General features: G+C 50.4%; 2 protein-coding genes and 1 pseudogene across 3 annotated transcripts in view; 2 read left to right on the top strand and 1 right to left on the bottom strand.

The window, feature by feature from the left end:
- Positions 1-869: 869 nt before the first annotated feature.
- Positions 870-1,649, bottom strand: LOC123832069 (annotated as a pseudogene).
- A 1,468-nt stretch (positions 1,650-3,117) lies between these two features.
- LSM10 (LSM10, U7 small nuclear RNA associated) lies at positions 3,118-5,595 on the top strand. 2 transcript variants are annotated; one of them, XM_045859654.1, is made up of 2 exons: positions 3,118-3,270; positions 4,800-5,595. In XM_045859654.1, the coding sequence occupies exon 2, from the start codon at positions 4,820-4,822 to the stop codon at positions 5,189-5,191; it is 372 nt and encodes a 123-aa protein (XP_045715610.1). In that variant the 5' UTR covers positions 3,118-3,270; positions 4,800-4,819; the 3' UTR covers positions 5,192-5,595. The 2 variants fall into 2 exon arrangements, with proteins under 2 accessions (XP_045715610.1, XP_045715611.1); XM_045859655.1 differs by having other exon boundaries at positions 3,266-3,395.
- Positions 5,596-12,678: 7,083 nt separating this feature from the next.
- The window catches only part of STK40 (serine/threonine kinase 40), a 36,237-nt gene continuing 31,962 nt past the window's right edge, over positions 12,679-16,953 (top strand). The window contains exon 1 of the mRNA XM_045859429.1: positions 12,679-12,862. The gene's annotated coding sequence lies outside the window, so the exon portion shown is untranslated. The remainder of the gene's footprint in view (positions 12,863-16,953) is intronic.

The raw sequence follows: 16,953 nt of genomic DNA, 5'->3' as shown, positions 1-16,953 counted from the left end.
ACTTTTTGCACTAATTTACACAGGACACAGTACCATTTACTACATGACATTCAAGTTTCCAGTTAAAAAATGGGTCACCAATGTGATGAGAAGCACCAGGAAGAAAAGCCAGCCTACTAAGGGAAAAGACAGGACGGTGGGTCCTTTATGATACAGTTTAGCCATTGTACTGACTCTGGAACCATCTACCCTCTGACTTCTTGCCATGAGAAATAACTAAACATCTTTGGTTTTGTTTTTTAAGATTGTATCTATTTATTTTTAGAGAGGGGGAAGGGAGGGAGAGAGACAGAAACATTGATGTGTGGTTGCCTCTAGTGTGCCCCCTACTGGGGATCAGGCCAGCAACCCAGGCATGTGCCCTGACTGGGAATTGAACTGGTGACCTTTCAGTTGGCAGGCCAGCACTCAACCCACTGAGCCACACCAGCTAGGGTTTGTTTGTTTTTTTTTTAAAGATTTTATTTATTTATTTTTTAGAGAGGGAAGGGAGGGAGAAAGAGAGAGAGAGAGAAACATCAATGTGCAGTTGCTGGGGGTCATGGCCTGCAACCCAGGCATGTGCCCTGACTGGGAATCGAACCTGTGACACTTTGGTTCGCAGCCCGCACTCAATCCACTGAGCTACACCAGCCAGGGCTGTTTTTTTGTTTTGTTTTGTTTTTTTTAATCAAAAAGAAAAGAAAGACCAGAAGGAAAGAAACTTGTCATAAACTTTTGTATAGGATTCATCAAAAAAACTTTTTTTCTTGGAACAAAATGGCTAAAAACATGGATTTTCTAAAGAGACTTATATGAATGGGGAGCTGCAAAGATACACAAAGATGTAGTATCTGGAATCATCTTGCTGCCTGTCATCATCAACAAGATCATGAAGTGCTCAAAAATTCTTTGACCTTTTCAACTAGACTGTCATGTTTGTCTTTGAAGTCTTCATTAACATCCACTGTTAAGACAGGCACTTCTTGTAGATCCAAATTGGTTTTCAGTGTTCTCTGCAGCAGCCAGCTTCCATGGGTATAGTAAAACTTCTCTAAATACTCCAGAGGAATACCTTATTCTTCATTTCTTCCCCATAAATCAAGCATTTCTCTGGAGTGACTCCAAGATAAATGATTCCACCTAGTTCAAGGCTTTGGCCAAACTGGTTATTCATCTGGTCATGCCAATCTTGATAACTTGTCCACTCTGTTTCATTCATGCAGTCAGATTCATACAAATTTGATGCAAAAATATACCTGTCACTCACTATACTATACTGTACACAAGCATTCAAAAAGTAAATGTGTCTCTGCGTCTTTGAGCTTGCCATTGAGAGGCGAGCTGAGCTCCTATTCACTGAGGCAGGCATAGGACTGGAAGGTAAAAGACCATCCTTCGAGTTTCTCAATGTCCACCATCTGAAGAATATTCCTATCACTTTTCTGCGATGTTGTCAGTTCCTGAAATGCATCTTGAGTACTTTCAACATTGTACCATCTGGAACAGGTCCTGGAACCACTTCCCAACCCTGGCAGACTTGTTTAAGGATATTCACAAATGTTGACTTCCCTGCAGTGATGTTCCCTTGGAAGGAAATTTTCTTGAGGCGAGGTTCCCTCAGAGCTAGTCACAGGAGATGGGCAGCCCCTCTCAGGTGGGGTGGCCATTCCTCATCTTGTGGCACCTGGAGTGCATCTGGCGGGCAGAGCTGGAAGTGGCCACAGGTGCTTACACCGGCAGCAGCTGCAGAAAGTGGCCTGACTTGCAGGCTGAACTCCAGGCCTTCGTAGGATATACCCCACCTGCGGGTCTCTGGACTGATTTTGGCGGATGGAAGCAGCTGGAGAGGGAAATGCACCTGCAGCAGGGCCACACACACCCCCAGCGACAGCTCCTCCGACTGCTGCGAGCCCTCCAGGCAAGTCAATTCACAGCTGCTTTGGCATTTAATCTGTTGTTCTGGGTAAAGTATGTGAAGAAAATCCAGTCCCACACGGACGTGAGGGTGGAAAAGAGATTACACTTGGAGAACCACTGGTACAGAGGACTCTCTCGAGAAGTTTGACTGTGGAGAGCAAGTAGGAGAACAAGAGTAACAAGCATGGAGAAGAAAGTTTTTATTCTAAGGATAGGAGGAGATCAACTGTGATCAGTGGTAAAAAGAGAAGGCTCCTGGGGATGGTGGAAGTAAATGAATGAGTGAAGGAATCAAATGAGCCTAACTCTTACTGAGTTTCTCCTATGTGCCAGGCACTGTCACACATTAATGAAGGTCACTCAAATCTTACAAGTCTCTGAGACTGACACTTTTTTTTTTCTAATGAGGAATTTGGAGCTGAGAGAAGATAAGCAATTTTTCCAAGGCCATACAGAGTTACCTTTAAAAATATAAATCAGATCATGCCATTCCCCTTTGATAGCCTATCATTGCACTTGTAGTAGCAGGTGAGAAAACCGAGCCACAGAGGGGATAATTAACTTGTCTGAAGTCATAGAGTTTGCAAAGAGCAGATTTGAATCCAGGCACTACCTCCAAAACCTACATGCCTAACCAAGAAATCCAAACTCCTCACCTTAGCCTACAGAATCCTAAATGCTCTGTCTCTTGCCTTCCTCTATGATCTCTCATCACACCACTCTCCCCAGTCTCACTGGCCTCTCCATTTGCCCAAAGTGGCAAGCTCATTTCCACCAGATCCTTCACACAGACTGAAATGCTCCTTCCCAGTTTTCACAAGGTTAACTTTGTCATTCATCTCAGCTCAGATGTCACATTAGGACATCCCTGACCACTAAAGGTCCACCTAGTTTCTATCACATTACCCTGTATTAATGCTCTGAAGAACTTGTATCATAATTTTCTTGTTTCTTCTCTTATAGATATGCCCCCCCCCACCCCCGAAGAGATATAAGGGTTTTCAGATCAGGGAGCTTGTCTCTTCGGTCACTGCTATGTGCGGAGCCTTGGAAGGAGCCTGACACACGGTGAAGACTCAACGAATATTTGTTGAATGAATGAATGACTCTTCAATAAAGGAGACAACCCACAGAGGTAGTCGGGCGACTGCAAGATCGCGAGTCGCGGCGCTCGCGAGGCATTCTGGGGACTGTAGTTCGAACTCCACAAATGTGGCGCGGACCTGCGCACTGCACACTAAGTTCCGGCCGACTGAGAAACGCTGTTGTTGCTATGGCGTCTGAGGCCCGCCGCGGGAGGAAGGCCGCCTAGCTAGGCGCCCGCTAACTTCCGCAGCGACAGAGACCCGGCAGCGGAAAGAATCCTGCGCGGTGCGTCTGGGGAACCCGGGAGCAGGGCGGGGCGGCGCGGGGGACCCGGAACTCCAGAAGCCGGTGGGGAGCCGTGAAAGTGTTTTCTTTCCGATTTGCTGAGTATAGTCTACTCCCACGGCTCTGTGAGTAAAGGCTCTTCACAATCCCCATTTTATCCGTGGGCTAACTGAATTGATTAAGTTAAGTGGCTTGCTCGAGGTCTCCCTCCCGGAAAGTGGCAGAGCCAGCCTTGGAGCACAGACCTGCCTCTTCCAGTCACTGCAGCCCCAGCAGTATGTGCTTGGGCTCACACTCCGGATGAAGCCTCCCTCATCAGTGGCGTGGGCTGACCCGCTGCACTTAATGCCACCCTGTTCAGTCCCGTCGGGATTCCGAGTGAGGTCTTCAAGTTACACCCCTCCCACCCAGAACCTGAAAATACGGATAGATAAGACAAAGTTACATTAATAAAATATCAGGCCATGTTGAAAGCAAAGAAAAATACATTCAATGTAGTGAGATTCTGTTAGCCTCATTTAACCTGTGGTTTCATAGACGTGGGAACAGGTTCAGACATTAAGTAACTGCCCTTGGTCTACAGAGTTTGTGGGTGGAGCGGAGATTCCAACCTAGTTTTCTCTGCCTTCAAAACCTATGTGTTTTTATGCCACCCTTTTTTTAATTAATGACCTAAATTTCTGCTTATATGGCAGCTGCATTGTGTAGACCGGTTATTCTCAGTGGGCCCCAGACCAGCATTCAGCAACTAAGAACCTGTTAGAAATGCACATTCTTGGGCCCCAACTCAGGCCCACTGAGTTAGAAATTGAGAGTGGGGCCTAGCAATGCGTTTTAACAAGTCCTCCAGGTTAGTCTGATGCGCACTAATGTTTGAGAACTACCAATGATTCACCTAGATTAACCTAGGGATCAGGTTTAAATGCAGCTTCTTTAAGAAAGTCTTGGGAGAGACCAGAGATTCCGCCTTTCCAACAAATGTCTGGTAATGCTGACACCGCTGGTCCATGGACCCTACTTTGAGTAGTGGGTCTCAAACTTAGATGCACATTAGAATCACATGGGGAGCTTTTAAACAAATAGGACACCTGGGCCCCACCCCTGACCAAATGAATCAGAACCTCTGGGGTGTGGCAGCCAGCAAAAACCCACTGGGTGATTCTAACACACAGTGAGGGCTCAGAACCCCTGGTGTGGGGTTTGCAGTAGGGCAGCCATCGGTTTGAATCCGTGCACCTCCATTTGTCAATTGTTTGACCTTGGGCAAGTGACTTAACCTCTCCTGGCCATGTTTTTTCATTTATAAAATGAGTATAAGTCATACTTGGCTTGCTAAGTGGTGAGAGGATGCTATGAAGTGTGTACATGAAGCACTTGGCTCATAATGGTGCTCCAGACTCAAAAACTGGGGAGGTGGGCAAACCTGGGGAAGTCCGTGCTGGGGATTTTGCACGATAACGTGGTGGAGGCGAGTAGCCCACTGCACCCTCTAGCCTGCAGTAGCTGCCATCTGTGTGCTCTTCCCGCAGGCATCCAGCAGTGTGGGAACATGGCGGTGAGCCACTCAAGGAAGGAGCGGACCATCTCTGAGAACAGCCTGATCATCCTGCTGCAGGGCCTCCAGGGCCAGGTAACCACTGTGGACCTGCGGGATGAGAGCGTGGCCCATGGACGCATAGACAATGTCGATGCTTTCATGAACATCCGCCTGGCCAAGGTCACCTACACGGACCGGTGGGGGCATCAGGCTGAGCTGGATGACCTCTTCGTAACGGGCCGTAACGTCCGTTACGTCCACATCCCAGATGACGTGAACATCACGGAGACCATTGAGCAGCAGCTGCAGATGATCCATCGCGTGCGCAACTTTCGCAGCCTGGGGCAGGGCCGACGGGAATTTCCCACCAAAAAGTATAAATGAGCCTGTCCCTTCAGCAAGCCCAATCACCACTCAGGTTCCTCCGGGGTTCTACGGAGCCAACTGCCCGCCAGCCCCCCCTGCCAAGAACCTGGGCAGGGAGCAGGGCCAGCCCAGAAACTGGGATCTGACCGACAACACCTATCACAGCTGCCTTTCACAGGGTTCTACCTCCCAGACTCACCCTGGGGCCCAGAATCCTGTGTATCTGTGGCCTTGGGGGAGGTGACAACCCCCTCTCTTCTGATCATTTGTATTTGAATCTCTGATTTACTGATTCAGGAAATCTGTCAAATCATTTTTCAACCCTCTCCCAGTGAGGATTATTCAATGTGCTCAGCCTCAGCCATCCCTAAGTGCCCCTATTTGTCTTGCAATTGTGTGTGTTTTCTCATAAACGTAAACTTGGACACAAACAAGTGTGTGCTTCATGCTTCCCCTGATGAGTGCACTCTCCCTCCTGGCCCATTGTCCTAGGGTGCTGGGTCTCAAACATGGCTGTACATTGGAATCACCTGTCCCACCCTCACCTAGTTCGGATTTAATTGGTATGGGGTATGGCCTGGGCATTGGATTTTTGTTAAGTTTCTCACGTGGCACTGATATGCAGCAAAGTTTGGGACTTGAGATAGGAGAGTCGTTCAGTCAGTCTGGTTAGGTAGAAAGTGGCTTTTCTGTTCAGAGTCCCTGTTGAGGGGCTGTTGGTCTCATTGCTATGTCCTGAGGTGGAGAGGTTGGAGAAATCCTGGGCCCGCCTCCCTCAAGTGTGGGAACTCATCCAACAGCTAGAAATTAGGCTCCCATTCTGAGAGTCCTTGGGTCCTCAAGGGACAGGGGGTTCTGGAAGTTGGAACCCAAGTCTTTGTTATCACTGCCTTGCAGCCATACCAGTCCTCCCACAGGCAAACAGCCATCTCAGTAAAAGCAGCTCTGTGCTGGGAAACTAAAGGGTTTGTCTTCATCAGACAAACATCCACAGAGCAGCTGCTGTGCCAGGTCTTCTACTGAGCACACATTGACAGTAAGATTTGGTCTCGTTAGGAGGGGGGCTTTTAATCTAGTGGGAGAGGTGATGAGGAACCACAGAAACGAAATCCAGCCCAAGAACTGCTTCAAGAGAGTTTTGAATAAGGCAGGGTCTTCCACCTTAAACTGCTGTCATGCATTGAGGGAGATGTGAGAGGAGTGTTCATTTGGGCACTAGCAGCTCAAGGTCGTTGCATTCACATTCCAGCATAGTCTGTCAAAGCGTTGTCCTTGAACTGCCTCATCAGAACCAACTGGGATGTGTCTAGAGGAGCCAACTTCGGGCTCCTACTTTCCCCAGATGTGAGCCAGAATCAAACCTGGGACTCTGCATTATTAATTTAAATTTAAACTGAGAGCCTGCCATCTAAAGAACCAGGTACCCCTGACAGGCATGGCTCAGTGGATTGGGTGTTATCCCGCAAAGTGAAAGATGGGGGGTTCGATTCCCCATCAGGGCACATGCCTGGGTTGTGGGTCTGGTCTCCAGCTGGGGGTGTGCCAGAAGCAACCCTTTGATGTTTCTCTTGCACACCCCTTCCCCTCTCTCCTTCCCTCATGCTCTCTCTAAAAATAAATAAAAGTCTTTTTAGAAAATATAAATAAGAGCCAAGTACTCACCATGAAGCTTCTGATACTGTACTTCATTGTAGCCTAGAGGTCCTGGAAGCTGGTTAGACTGCCCTTAGCCTTCAGGAGACGACAGTGGATTCCAGCAGGGAGAAAACCACTTCTCTTGAGTTTCCAGGCACCTCTGACAGAGTTAAGGGAAGTGGCACCACAAGGTGACTGCTGGTAACGGAAAGCAGAGGGCAGGCACAGAAGGGAGGTCCTCACTGAAAATGTTCACATACAGCCAGTGGGGAGAAAACCACCCGGTCTGGGACGAAGAACGGGTGGGAGCCCCCACAGCAGCCTCCCTGCACAGGTTTCCTGCATTTCTGCTTCCAACTTCAAGATGTTTCCAACTTCAAGAGGGCTTATCTGGGGCGTCAGACTCATTGTCGCCCAGGACCACATCAGCCTCGTGGTTGCCCTCAAAGGGCTGAAGGTGATTTCAGGACTGTATAAATGTAACTACTCCTTAACTAGGGGCAAGGAGCTCACTGCTGCTGCCGGGTAGAAACAAGGTGGAGGGCTGGATTTGGCCCGTGGGCCTTGTGTTTGCCACCTGTGGCTTATGCTACGAGTTTGGCCTAGGGGTGGAAGAAAGGTCTAGCTCTGAGGCTTTTAAGTGGTGTGCCAGAGGCTTTAAGATCCTCAGCAGAGCAATGGAGAGCCCCCAGGCCAGGGTGGAGAGAAGGGCCAGTGCAGATTGCCGGGAAGAAAGACTCAGGATGTATTCCATAAGCATTGTGCGCCAGACCCCAGCAGAGCCGCTGTCGTTCTAGGCAAGGCACAGGGAGGACAGGTGGGCAGAAGAGGAAGCAGGCCCCACTGAGACACACTCATGCTGAATCCCTGGATAGAGCACAGCTAAGTCTTCCAGCCCCAAGGTTATGGGTCTTTTGGTATCTGGTCCTGGATTGCTGGGAAAGGCAGTCAGGGGTCCAGGTAGGGGATGAGGGAGCTCAGTGTCCACCAGCCTATTGGAAGCCAGGAATTCCCTGGCTGCCACTGATCATTCATCAAGGAACATCGAGATGGCAAGGGGCCTGCTCTCAGGGAACCGACATCCTAGAGGGGGAGACTAACAATAAGCAACCTAAAACTACTAGGTGTCATGAAGGAAATAAACAGCACTTTGAGAGAGAGAGTAGAGAGGTGGCTTTATTTTGGAAAATGTGACCTGAAGAAGTGAAATTTAAACTGAGAAGGAACTTGGCATTTAAAGAGCCAAAGGAGCCCTGGCCAGGTAGCTCAGTCGGTTAGAGCATCATCCCAATATGCCAAGGTTGCAGGTGTGATCCCCAGTCAGGGCACATGCGCAAATCAACCAATGAGCTCACAAGTAAGCAGAACAAGTCGATGTTTCTCTCTTTCTTCCTCCCCTCTCTCCCTGCTTCCTCTTTCCCTCTAAAGCCCAATATTAAAAACATTAAAGAGCCAAATGGGGTAGGGGGTAGCCAAAGGAAAGTAGAGGACACTGCTCGTACAAGGGTCCTGAGGTGGGACAGCTCAGAGTACCACTGAGGCAGCAGAAATGGGGGAGGTGTGGGGCAAGGGATGCAAAGTCCTCTGGGTAAGGAATGTAGCTGGTTCCAATTTCTGGTGTGTAAGAAACATAACTTGAACTTTCTCTAACAACTGAATTCCTATTTCTCCTCACTGAGCTAGAATAGCAGAAAATTATTTGTGGTAACTTCAAAGTCCCCTTCCCCACCCAACTTTCCTTGGAATTGGCTGAATTCTCGAACACTTCCTTTCATGATGCCAAAGCGTGGGGAGTGTAGTCCGATCTGGTGGTCATCCAGTCCCACGAGCACACACCGAGATGTCCCTGTTTTGTTCTGGCCTTTTGTTTCCGATCCACTCAGGTTGCATAGATCCGTGAGGGCTTCATTCCGGTGTTCTGCCTTCAGCCCACTCAGGTTGCTGTTGCACTGCCCCTACCAGACCAAAAGACCTCCTGACCTCTCCCTTCAGTGAGACCCATACCCCACCCTCGACGTTCAGATTTTTATCCTACTTTTCCCAAGCAAGTCAGGCCCCAATTCTTAGGTCTCAGGCTAGCTGGGCCCTGTTTGACCAAAGCAGCACACAGCTGTTTCTTCGTAGGGTTTTGTTACTTGTTGGCGCTCCACCAGGAAAAAGAGCACAACTTTCCCTGCTTTTCTGTCCCCGAGACCCAGCCGATCCCCGCCAGCTACAAGGCTGAGGAGGACCTTCTCTATTCTCAGGGACCACCACCCCCGAGTCAGTCTCCCAGATCCCCCTGTTACGCAGCTTTCTAAATTTGTATCTGCTTGGAAATTCTTTCCATTCCTCCCTGAAGGCTTAGGCCTGTAGAATTCAGAAGCTAAAAATGAACTCTGCCTTCTGCTGTATCACTTGTTTCCTGACGTAAGGAAGGCAGATTAACCTAACTATCTGCATACAGGAAAGGCCCGGGGAACATCAGGGAAAAGATAAAAAACCATTTCAAATGTCATCGCCTCATCAAAGTTTGGGTTCTGTGCTACTCACATGGTGGACTTCGTTCAAGCCGTCACGTACATCGGTGTGGGGGTCCTAACTGATGACCGAGTCCTCAGGAATTCTGAGTGCTCAGGTAGTATGGCACGTCCCCTCCCTCCCCTCCTGTTCCTGGAGAGAAGAGTGCAGGGGTCTCTCTCTCATTTGCGTGAGGGGACCACTGGAAGGGCCCTGAGGAGACGCAGATGGGCAGGCAGCTTGAACTTTACATCTCCTTGATCCAACATCTCCCCCTCTCAGCTGCATGGGACTCGAAGGGACTTGAAGGGGAACATCCAGTTCAGTGGTTGCCAGTCTGGCACCCCTGGCTGAAGGGTCCCTGAGGGCAGTAGGGGTCTCTCGTGTTCTTATCAAAGTTCCAGAAGGACCCAGAGAAATGGCACAGAGTGTGTGAAAAGTAACCAAGCTAGCCTGGTCTCTGCTGTGGGCTGGAATTATACCAACAGTATGGTGGTCACCCTGGCTTGCTTCTCCTGATCACAAGGTCTAATGCCTATGATACGAGGCTTTAACCAATAGAAAGGGAGAAATGACTTGACGCAGGTTGTACAGGAGACAAAATCTTACCAAAGGGGAGGCTCCTGCGGAGGGAAAAATACTAATGAGCTTTGATGGTGAGAAGGTTGGGAACAACTGGTCCTGCCGAACTGTCACTTTGAAGTGGAGGAAACAAGTCCAGCTTTCTCAGTGGGAAGGGGAAGGGACTCCTCGGGTTCCATGATTAAGTTAATGGCTGAATGGCAAGATGGTCATCCTCAGTAGCTACCGCCTATTGAGTCTCACTGTGTGCCAGGCCTTGTGCCAGGGCCCCACGTGCTCAGGAGGGCAGAGACGTAATCTCTTTGGTCCCACTGGATCCAGTATTTAGCTCAGTGCCCTGCACCTAGCAGGCCCTCCACAGATCTTTGTGGAATGGCAGAATCATCTCATTCCATCCTTATGACAACTCGGAAGGTATGTATTAATAGCCCCACTTTACAGATGTGGGAGCAGATCCACAGAGGTTAAGTGACCTGCTCAAGGTCGAAGAGCCAGTGAACAGTAGAGTGGGGATTTGAACTCAGGTTTCTATGACTCAAACTCCATGACACCACACTACACTATTCTGCTTCCTAGCACTTCCAACATCACACTGAAGACAGAGCAAGATGAGTAGTGCCCTGCTCATCTTAGTGGTGGTACCCAGCTACCAAGTATGGGCCTGGCACTCAAAACTTGCCATACCCACCCAGGCCTGAGGGCTTGGCCACAAAGAGGAGCCAGAAGCCAGCCAGTGAGAGGGGTCTGAGTAAGCTTATCAGGGTGGAAGGTCTCTTCCTCTCCTGTGATAGGCAGACCTACCTATACCTCATCGAACTACCATTTCATGCTATTGTGACAGGCGTCACTTTGTTTTGGCAGCGATGTCTGCCAGTATGCCCAGAGCTGGAGAGCCAGCAGGAAAGTATGTCACCGGGTGTGTGCGTATGTCTCATGTTGGTGTCCTGATGACAGTTTTTCATTTCCTCTGGCTGGCACCTTTAGTTTCCATTCATTACCTCTTCTCCTCCCCTCTTTCTCTTCCTCCTCCTCTCCTTTGTTAAAATCCTATATTTTGAATCAGTTGAGTGTCTCCTGGGGGTGGGGATGGTGGTGTCAGCTTCTAGTGACTCATCTAGTTGATAATTAGAGCTCTGGAAAACCCAAAACTCATTCCTGTCAGAGTCAGGGCTTCCGGAATCCCTAGGCTTTTCCCTTTGTCAGAGAGGAGGGCTGTGGGGGCAGGGCCCTGACTTCTTTGTGCCTGACTTTCTGTCATCCGCTTCATCAGAGCTCTGTAACTGAGGTTGACGTGAGCTCTCTTACTTGCCAGGTCCTGTGTGAAGCTTTTGCACACTCACTGAATCCTCCCAGTGATCCCACGAAGTGTTATCCCAATTTTGACACATGGGGCAGGCTAAGGAACTTACACTTGTCACTCAGCTTGTAAGGAACACAGTAAGGATTCAAATCGAAACTTTTCAGAATCTGCTGAAGTTGGTCCAGATCATAGTCCTGCCATTATAAGCTATGTGTCTTTGGAAAGGTTACTTCCCATTTCAGAAATCTAGATTTTTTCATCTGTAAACAGACTTCTAACCCAACGTCTCTAAAGTGCTTAACACAGGGTGTGATACATCAGTAGGAGCTGTTTTGATTGCTATTGTTATTCAGCCCCATCAGCTAAGTGGCCACCAGGCATTCAGATAGACAAAGAGATGACAAAGGAGAAGGCAGCTAAGACACACACACCAACTCTCATGCCCTGGCACTGCCTGTGTGGAGATGACAAACGCACATACTTGTAAGTGCCTGGCCACACGCCCTAGTAAAACCCAGCAGTGCACACAGGCTTAGACACGAGTGCCCGCATGGGTACAGAGTGACTCAGGGGACAGCTGGCAAGACACCGGGATTCAGGCAGTCATCTGCAGCAAGCACCGCAGCTCACACCTCTGAGACAAAGAAGTGACGGCCACGGTCGCTGGTGCTGCTGCCACTGAGCCCTTTTAGCTGCTTCTGCATGCCAGGGGAGGAAAGCCAGGCTCTCGCAGGGCCCCAGTGAGTCAACAGCCTGATGCAATCAATCCCTTTAAAGGGCTCATCTGATGGTGCAAGAAGCTGATTCATGGAGGGCGTGGTTGCTGGAGGAGGAGGAGAAAGGGACCGAAACTGCAACAGGAGGGACTGAGGTTAGGTGGCTAGAATCGTTAATAGAACTCTTCACTGTGAACTTCCCTCGTCAAGACTCCGGGGATCTTCGGGTTGAAGCGGGTTTTCAATAAAAGCGAGGGGCCCAGAGGGAAATGCATTGTGAGGGCTACGACAGGAATTCCTGTAATTTATTGAGTCTAGCGGCAGCGTTCTCCACACAGAACTCCAGAAACCGATAAATGGGGATCAAAGAAGAACCATTTTTCTGATAAATGCTCTACAACTGGCCGATCTTACAATTGCTGGAGACTTCACCAAACTCGGCAAGGAGAAACTGTAGGGACCGAGGTGCTGTGGAGTTGGAGCGGAGGTGCTGCCTCCAGCCCAGGCTCTCCGCAGGCTTGGGGGGGGGAAAAAAAAAAGGTAAGTACCGCTCCTTTAGAGTCTCAGCCTCCAATCGTTTCACAGGACCCCACCCTGAACCAATCCGCAATCGAAATCTGGCCTCTTGCCTGAAGGCTTCCGCCCATCGTCAAGATGGTGCCCAATCCCAATGCCGAGAGGCCGTAGACACGGCCGAGGGGCGGGGTCCTGGGAGGGGCGGGGCGGAGGCTCAATCCAGGAGGCGGGGGCGGTGCGTCACTTCCGTTGTCAGGTGGCGGTGCCGCAGCCATGGAGGGAGGCAGCGGCGGCGGCTGCGGCTCGGGTGGCTGCGCTGGGAGGCGGCGGTGAGCGGCTCTCACGCCCCCGGCCTGGCCCCGGCCCCCCGGGACGGAGCTCCGAGCAGTCCCGGCTCCGGGCTACAGACTATGGGCGAGCAGCGCTGAACACCGGGGGAAGGTGAGGGCGGGGGGTCCGGGAGCAGGGAACCGGGCGGGGGTGCGGGTTCTGGGCGGGCCTCAGCGGCGGAGGGAATGGGACCGTGGTGACAGTCCAAGGCCGTCCGTCTGTGATAGAAATGGCAACAGCAAATGCCCCCTCTTCTATTGGTGTCTGCTGTTCCCGGGCGGCGGGGGCGGGAGCTGCTGCGCGCCGGAGATGGGGGGCCATGGGGAGCCTCAGTCCCGCGGAAGCCCTAGGAGGTGGGCACTGACTGCCAGCCTTGCCTGGAGTCATTGCACCAGCAAGTGAAGGCACTGGCGTTTGAGCCAGCTAGATTTTTCCCAAGAGACACCCTCTGCCTCTCCTTGCTTCCCTCCTGATCCGAGAGTGACTTGAAAGTTAGGAAGAATCCCCAGGGAGGGCCAGCCAGTGCTTCCAACAGGAGCCCTCGCCATTGGCACGGGCATCATCGCTGCTGGGGAATTTCGCTTCCCGGGCGGCGTTCTGGTGTGGGAAGAGCTACCTGCTTGCCAGTGCTGCGTTTCTGTCGGCCTTTTCCAAGGAGAAAGCCTGCTGCTGTGGTCACTGTTTCACCTGTCTTGCCGGGTAGGGCCCGCCCATTCCTACGTCACTTGGCCTTACCTTCCAGCCAGTAGGCAGGGGTGTTGGGATTACCCCCACTCCCTAGGTTTGATGCCGTTTGTTGGCGGAAGGAAGAGATGACAGCCGCCTTATGTGGCAGGATAGACTTTGCTCTGTCTTAAGTCACGGGAGGAAACCGGTTGGCTTTGCTTGGTTTTGAGAGCAGTGGGGAAGAGGGTAGTCACTCTGGGCTGGGTGCCTTTCCTTCTTGCCTTAGTGCTCATGAGATAAGGAAGAACAGAGTATGTAACTGTAAGGCCAAACTAAAACAGTGTTTGTGAGCTGCTCCAGTGCTCTAATGGCCCAGCTGTGCCAGATGTTTATGGTTTAGACCTAGACAGTCTAGAGATAGCCCTCATTCATTCATTCATTCATTCATTCCCCACATGACAACAACAGCATCTTTGCCTGGAGAGACAAGTACCTATATTAGAGTGGTTAAGAGAGGGTTTTGACTCTGGCTGGTTGGCTTAGTCTGTTGGAGCATCATCCCATATAACAAAAGGTTAGGGGTTCAATTTCTAGTCAGGGCACATACCTGGATTGTGAGTTCAATCCCTGTTTGAGGCTCATGGGAGGCAGCCAGTTGATGTTTCCCTCTCATATCCATGTTTCTCCCTTCCTTCCTCTCTCTCTAAAATCAATAAACATACTTTAAAAAAAAAAGTGGGCTTTGGAGTCAGATTTCCTAAATTCAGATTCTGGCTCTGTAGCTTTCTAGCTGTGTGACCTTGGGCACATTGTTGAACCTCTCTTTCACTGTTTTCATCTCTAAAACAGAAGTGGTAAGGTAGAGACATAGTGAAGATTTTAAAAGTTAATACATGTAAAACACATAGGACTATGTCTACCACATAAGAAGAGTCCAGTAAATGCTAACTGTTATTCTTCTTTCAAGAAGCTCATGGTCTGGTAAAGGGAAACTGACCTGTAAACAAATAGTTGAAGTGTGGTCTTAAAAAGCTAGTAGCAGCAAGAACAGAGGACTGTGGGAGCCCAGCGGAGGAAGCTGCTGGCTCAATCTGTAGGGGAAGGGTCCTGGGAAGGTTTGGCCTAAGTGATGACATGGGAGCTGCATCTAGAAGGATGGGAAGGCTTAGCTAGATGAGAGTGAAGGAGCAAGGTGTTCTATGTGGAGAGAGACAAGTAAACTCATAGTTTGTTCCAGGAACTTCAGATTGTTCCATATGGTGGTACAAAAGTCAACATGCTGCAAGGTAAGGCAGTGTAGGTTGACAAGGGAACGCCACCTTAACAATTTGGGACTTTATGCCAAGGGCAGTTGGGGGGCCAGTGAAAAGGTTTTCAGCAGAAGAGTGTCATGATTGGATCTAGTTATAGAAGTGTCTCCCTTGCAGAAGAGGGAAGGAAGAAGAGAGACTAAAGAAGTACTGGAGACCTGTTAGAGGCCTGTGCAGGCCTCTAAGTCAGGAGAATTGGTGCTGGGGTGGTGGGTCTTTGCTGAGAAAGCACTGTATGCAGTCGGCAGGTGACAAGCTCCCTGCGTTTCACCGGGCAGCTCTGCTTAGCACGGAAGTGCCTGGCACATGTGCCCCATCCTGTTGGGATTGCAGGTTGCTTGAGTGGCTGGAGAGGTGAGGCTGCCCTCTCAGAAGGCCAGTTGCAGGGGGTTCTACATTGGTTCCCTTGTGCCTTTAATTTGACCTTTTGGGAAGGCAACAGCTTTAAGTGGTTAAGGGCCATCTGGGCTCTGCCATCAGATCTGGGTTCTAATCCCTCCCTGGCCGGTCTATAGAGCTCTAGAGGTTACTTATTCTCTCCATGCTCAGCTTTCTCATCTGTGAAATGGGGACAGTCAGACCCCGCTCCCTAGTATGGCAGTCGTGAGGGTTAAGTAATGTGGCATGTTGAGCATCTAACACACACTGAGTATTAGCTATTATTATAGGCCGCAGGAAAGAACTTCCAAGAACTAGTTGATGCAGTTAGTGGCAACTAGAACTGTGTCCCATGGAGTGGTCAGAAGTGTCCTAAGGGATCACAGAATCATAGAATTTATCGTGTTCTTTCTGAAAAGGAAATCTGGGGGCAGTTTACCCAGTCTGTGTAGGAGCCATTCAGATGGTTCAGCCTGGCTCTTTAAAAGCAGCATTTTTAAAAATAGAAGTAGAAACACTGAGGAAAAACATGTATTTTAAAGTATGAGAAAAGGCAGCATTTCTTCCATGTGTGTCCCTGTTACTGACCCTAGTCCAACGTCTGAATTAGCATTAACAAGAAATGTCTCACACACTGGTGTGTCGGGCGGCTCAAGATCCAGAACCCAAGTTCCACACACAGACGAGCTCCTGTGTGCTGCTGGGTGGGGAGAGGTGGGTAGGGTTAGGAGGGGGCAGAGGGGGACAGCAGGAGAGTAGAGAGGCTGGTAGGAGGGACAGGTTGAGCTCCTAACCAATAAACACGAGCATAGAGTTTGGAAGTCTCTCACAGAAGTCTGTGCAGCATGCAGTGGGAACCCAGAGGACTCCCCAGGGGACGAGGAGAAGATTGGGGAGAGCTGGAGAGTTTAAACTGGATCTTGGAGGCTGAGTAGAGTTTTCTGAGGGCTCATGAAGCACTGCAGGCAGGGGAGTGCATGCCACAGGCCTGGCTGTGTGCTGGTGAGTGTGCGCTTTAGGAGCCACGGAGGTTCTAGCACAGGGCGTGAAGGCACCTGGCTGTGGGGCGTGCTGGAGAAGTAGGCACCAGTGCTACAATGCTTGACCTAATGATTCTCTTGGTGATGGGATGATTTAAGAGGAGGGAATATTAGACCTGCCTCTTTCAAGAGCACTCTGACTGTGGGTGGAGGGTGGATGGGGGAGAGAACAAGTCTGGAGTCCCCGCAGGAAGCTGTTGCAATAATCAAAGCAAGGGCTACTGGGGACCTGGATCGGGGCAGAGAACGGGCTGTGCTGAGGGGAATCAACTAACTGGATTCTGGTAGTGTTTGGAAGTGATGGCTAAGGGAGGGGCAGTGGCAGCAGGTGACCTTGAGTCTCCTGGTTTGAGTGACAGAGTGAATGATAGTGCAGAGATAGGACGGCTTGGGAGAAGACAGTGACCAGTGACATAGGCCAGCTCCACTCAGTGTGCCCTGCACGCACTCACGGGACCGGAGCAGTTGTGAAGTCTGTGGCACCCTGTCTGGCCCCGGGACAGGCTTCCCTCTGGTTTTGCCTGAGTCGGTGCCTGAGAGAAGGACAGCTCCCCTTTGTTCACCTTTCCTCGGGCCAGGTTTGCCCAGGGGGTGAACTGCTTCAGTGTTTCAGAAACTCCCCTGATTTCTTCAGCCTTCAAATGGCCATAAAGAACAGCCCTCCAGTCTGAGGCGGTCCACAGTCATGCAGCAAGTGACACACTGATGGGATCTTGCACAGCAGCTGCCCTCGGGAGAGATGGCTCCGCCCCCTGCCCCCCGCCCCGCCCCCGCCCCGAGATCTTATCTAGAAAGAAGCCCTGAGGTT

This window comes from Phyllostomus hastatus, unplaced genomic scaffold (assembly GCF_019186645.2).
Source record: "Phyllostomus hastatus isolate PE091 unplaced genomic scaffold, TTU_PhHast_1.1 phas_scaffold_182, whole genome shotgun sequence".
NCBI lineage: Eukaryota > Metazoa > Chordata > Mammalia > Chiroptera > Phyllostomidae > Phyllostomus > Phyllostomus hastatus.
The sequence above is the reverse complement of the archived record's forward strand: the minus strand, read 5'-3'. Positions and strand labels throughout refer to the sequence as shown.

Excerpts from the sequence above, each read along its gene's own strand:
- LSM10 (XM_045859654.1), top strand. The coding sequence starts at position 4,820 with ATGGCGGTGAGCCACTCAAGGAAGGAGCGGACCATCTCTGAGAACAGC.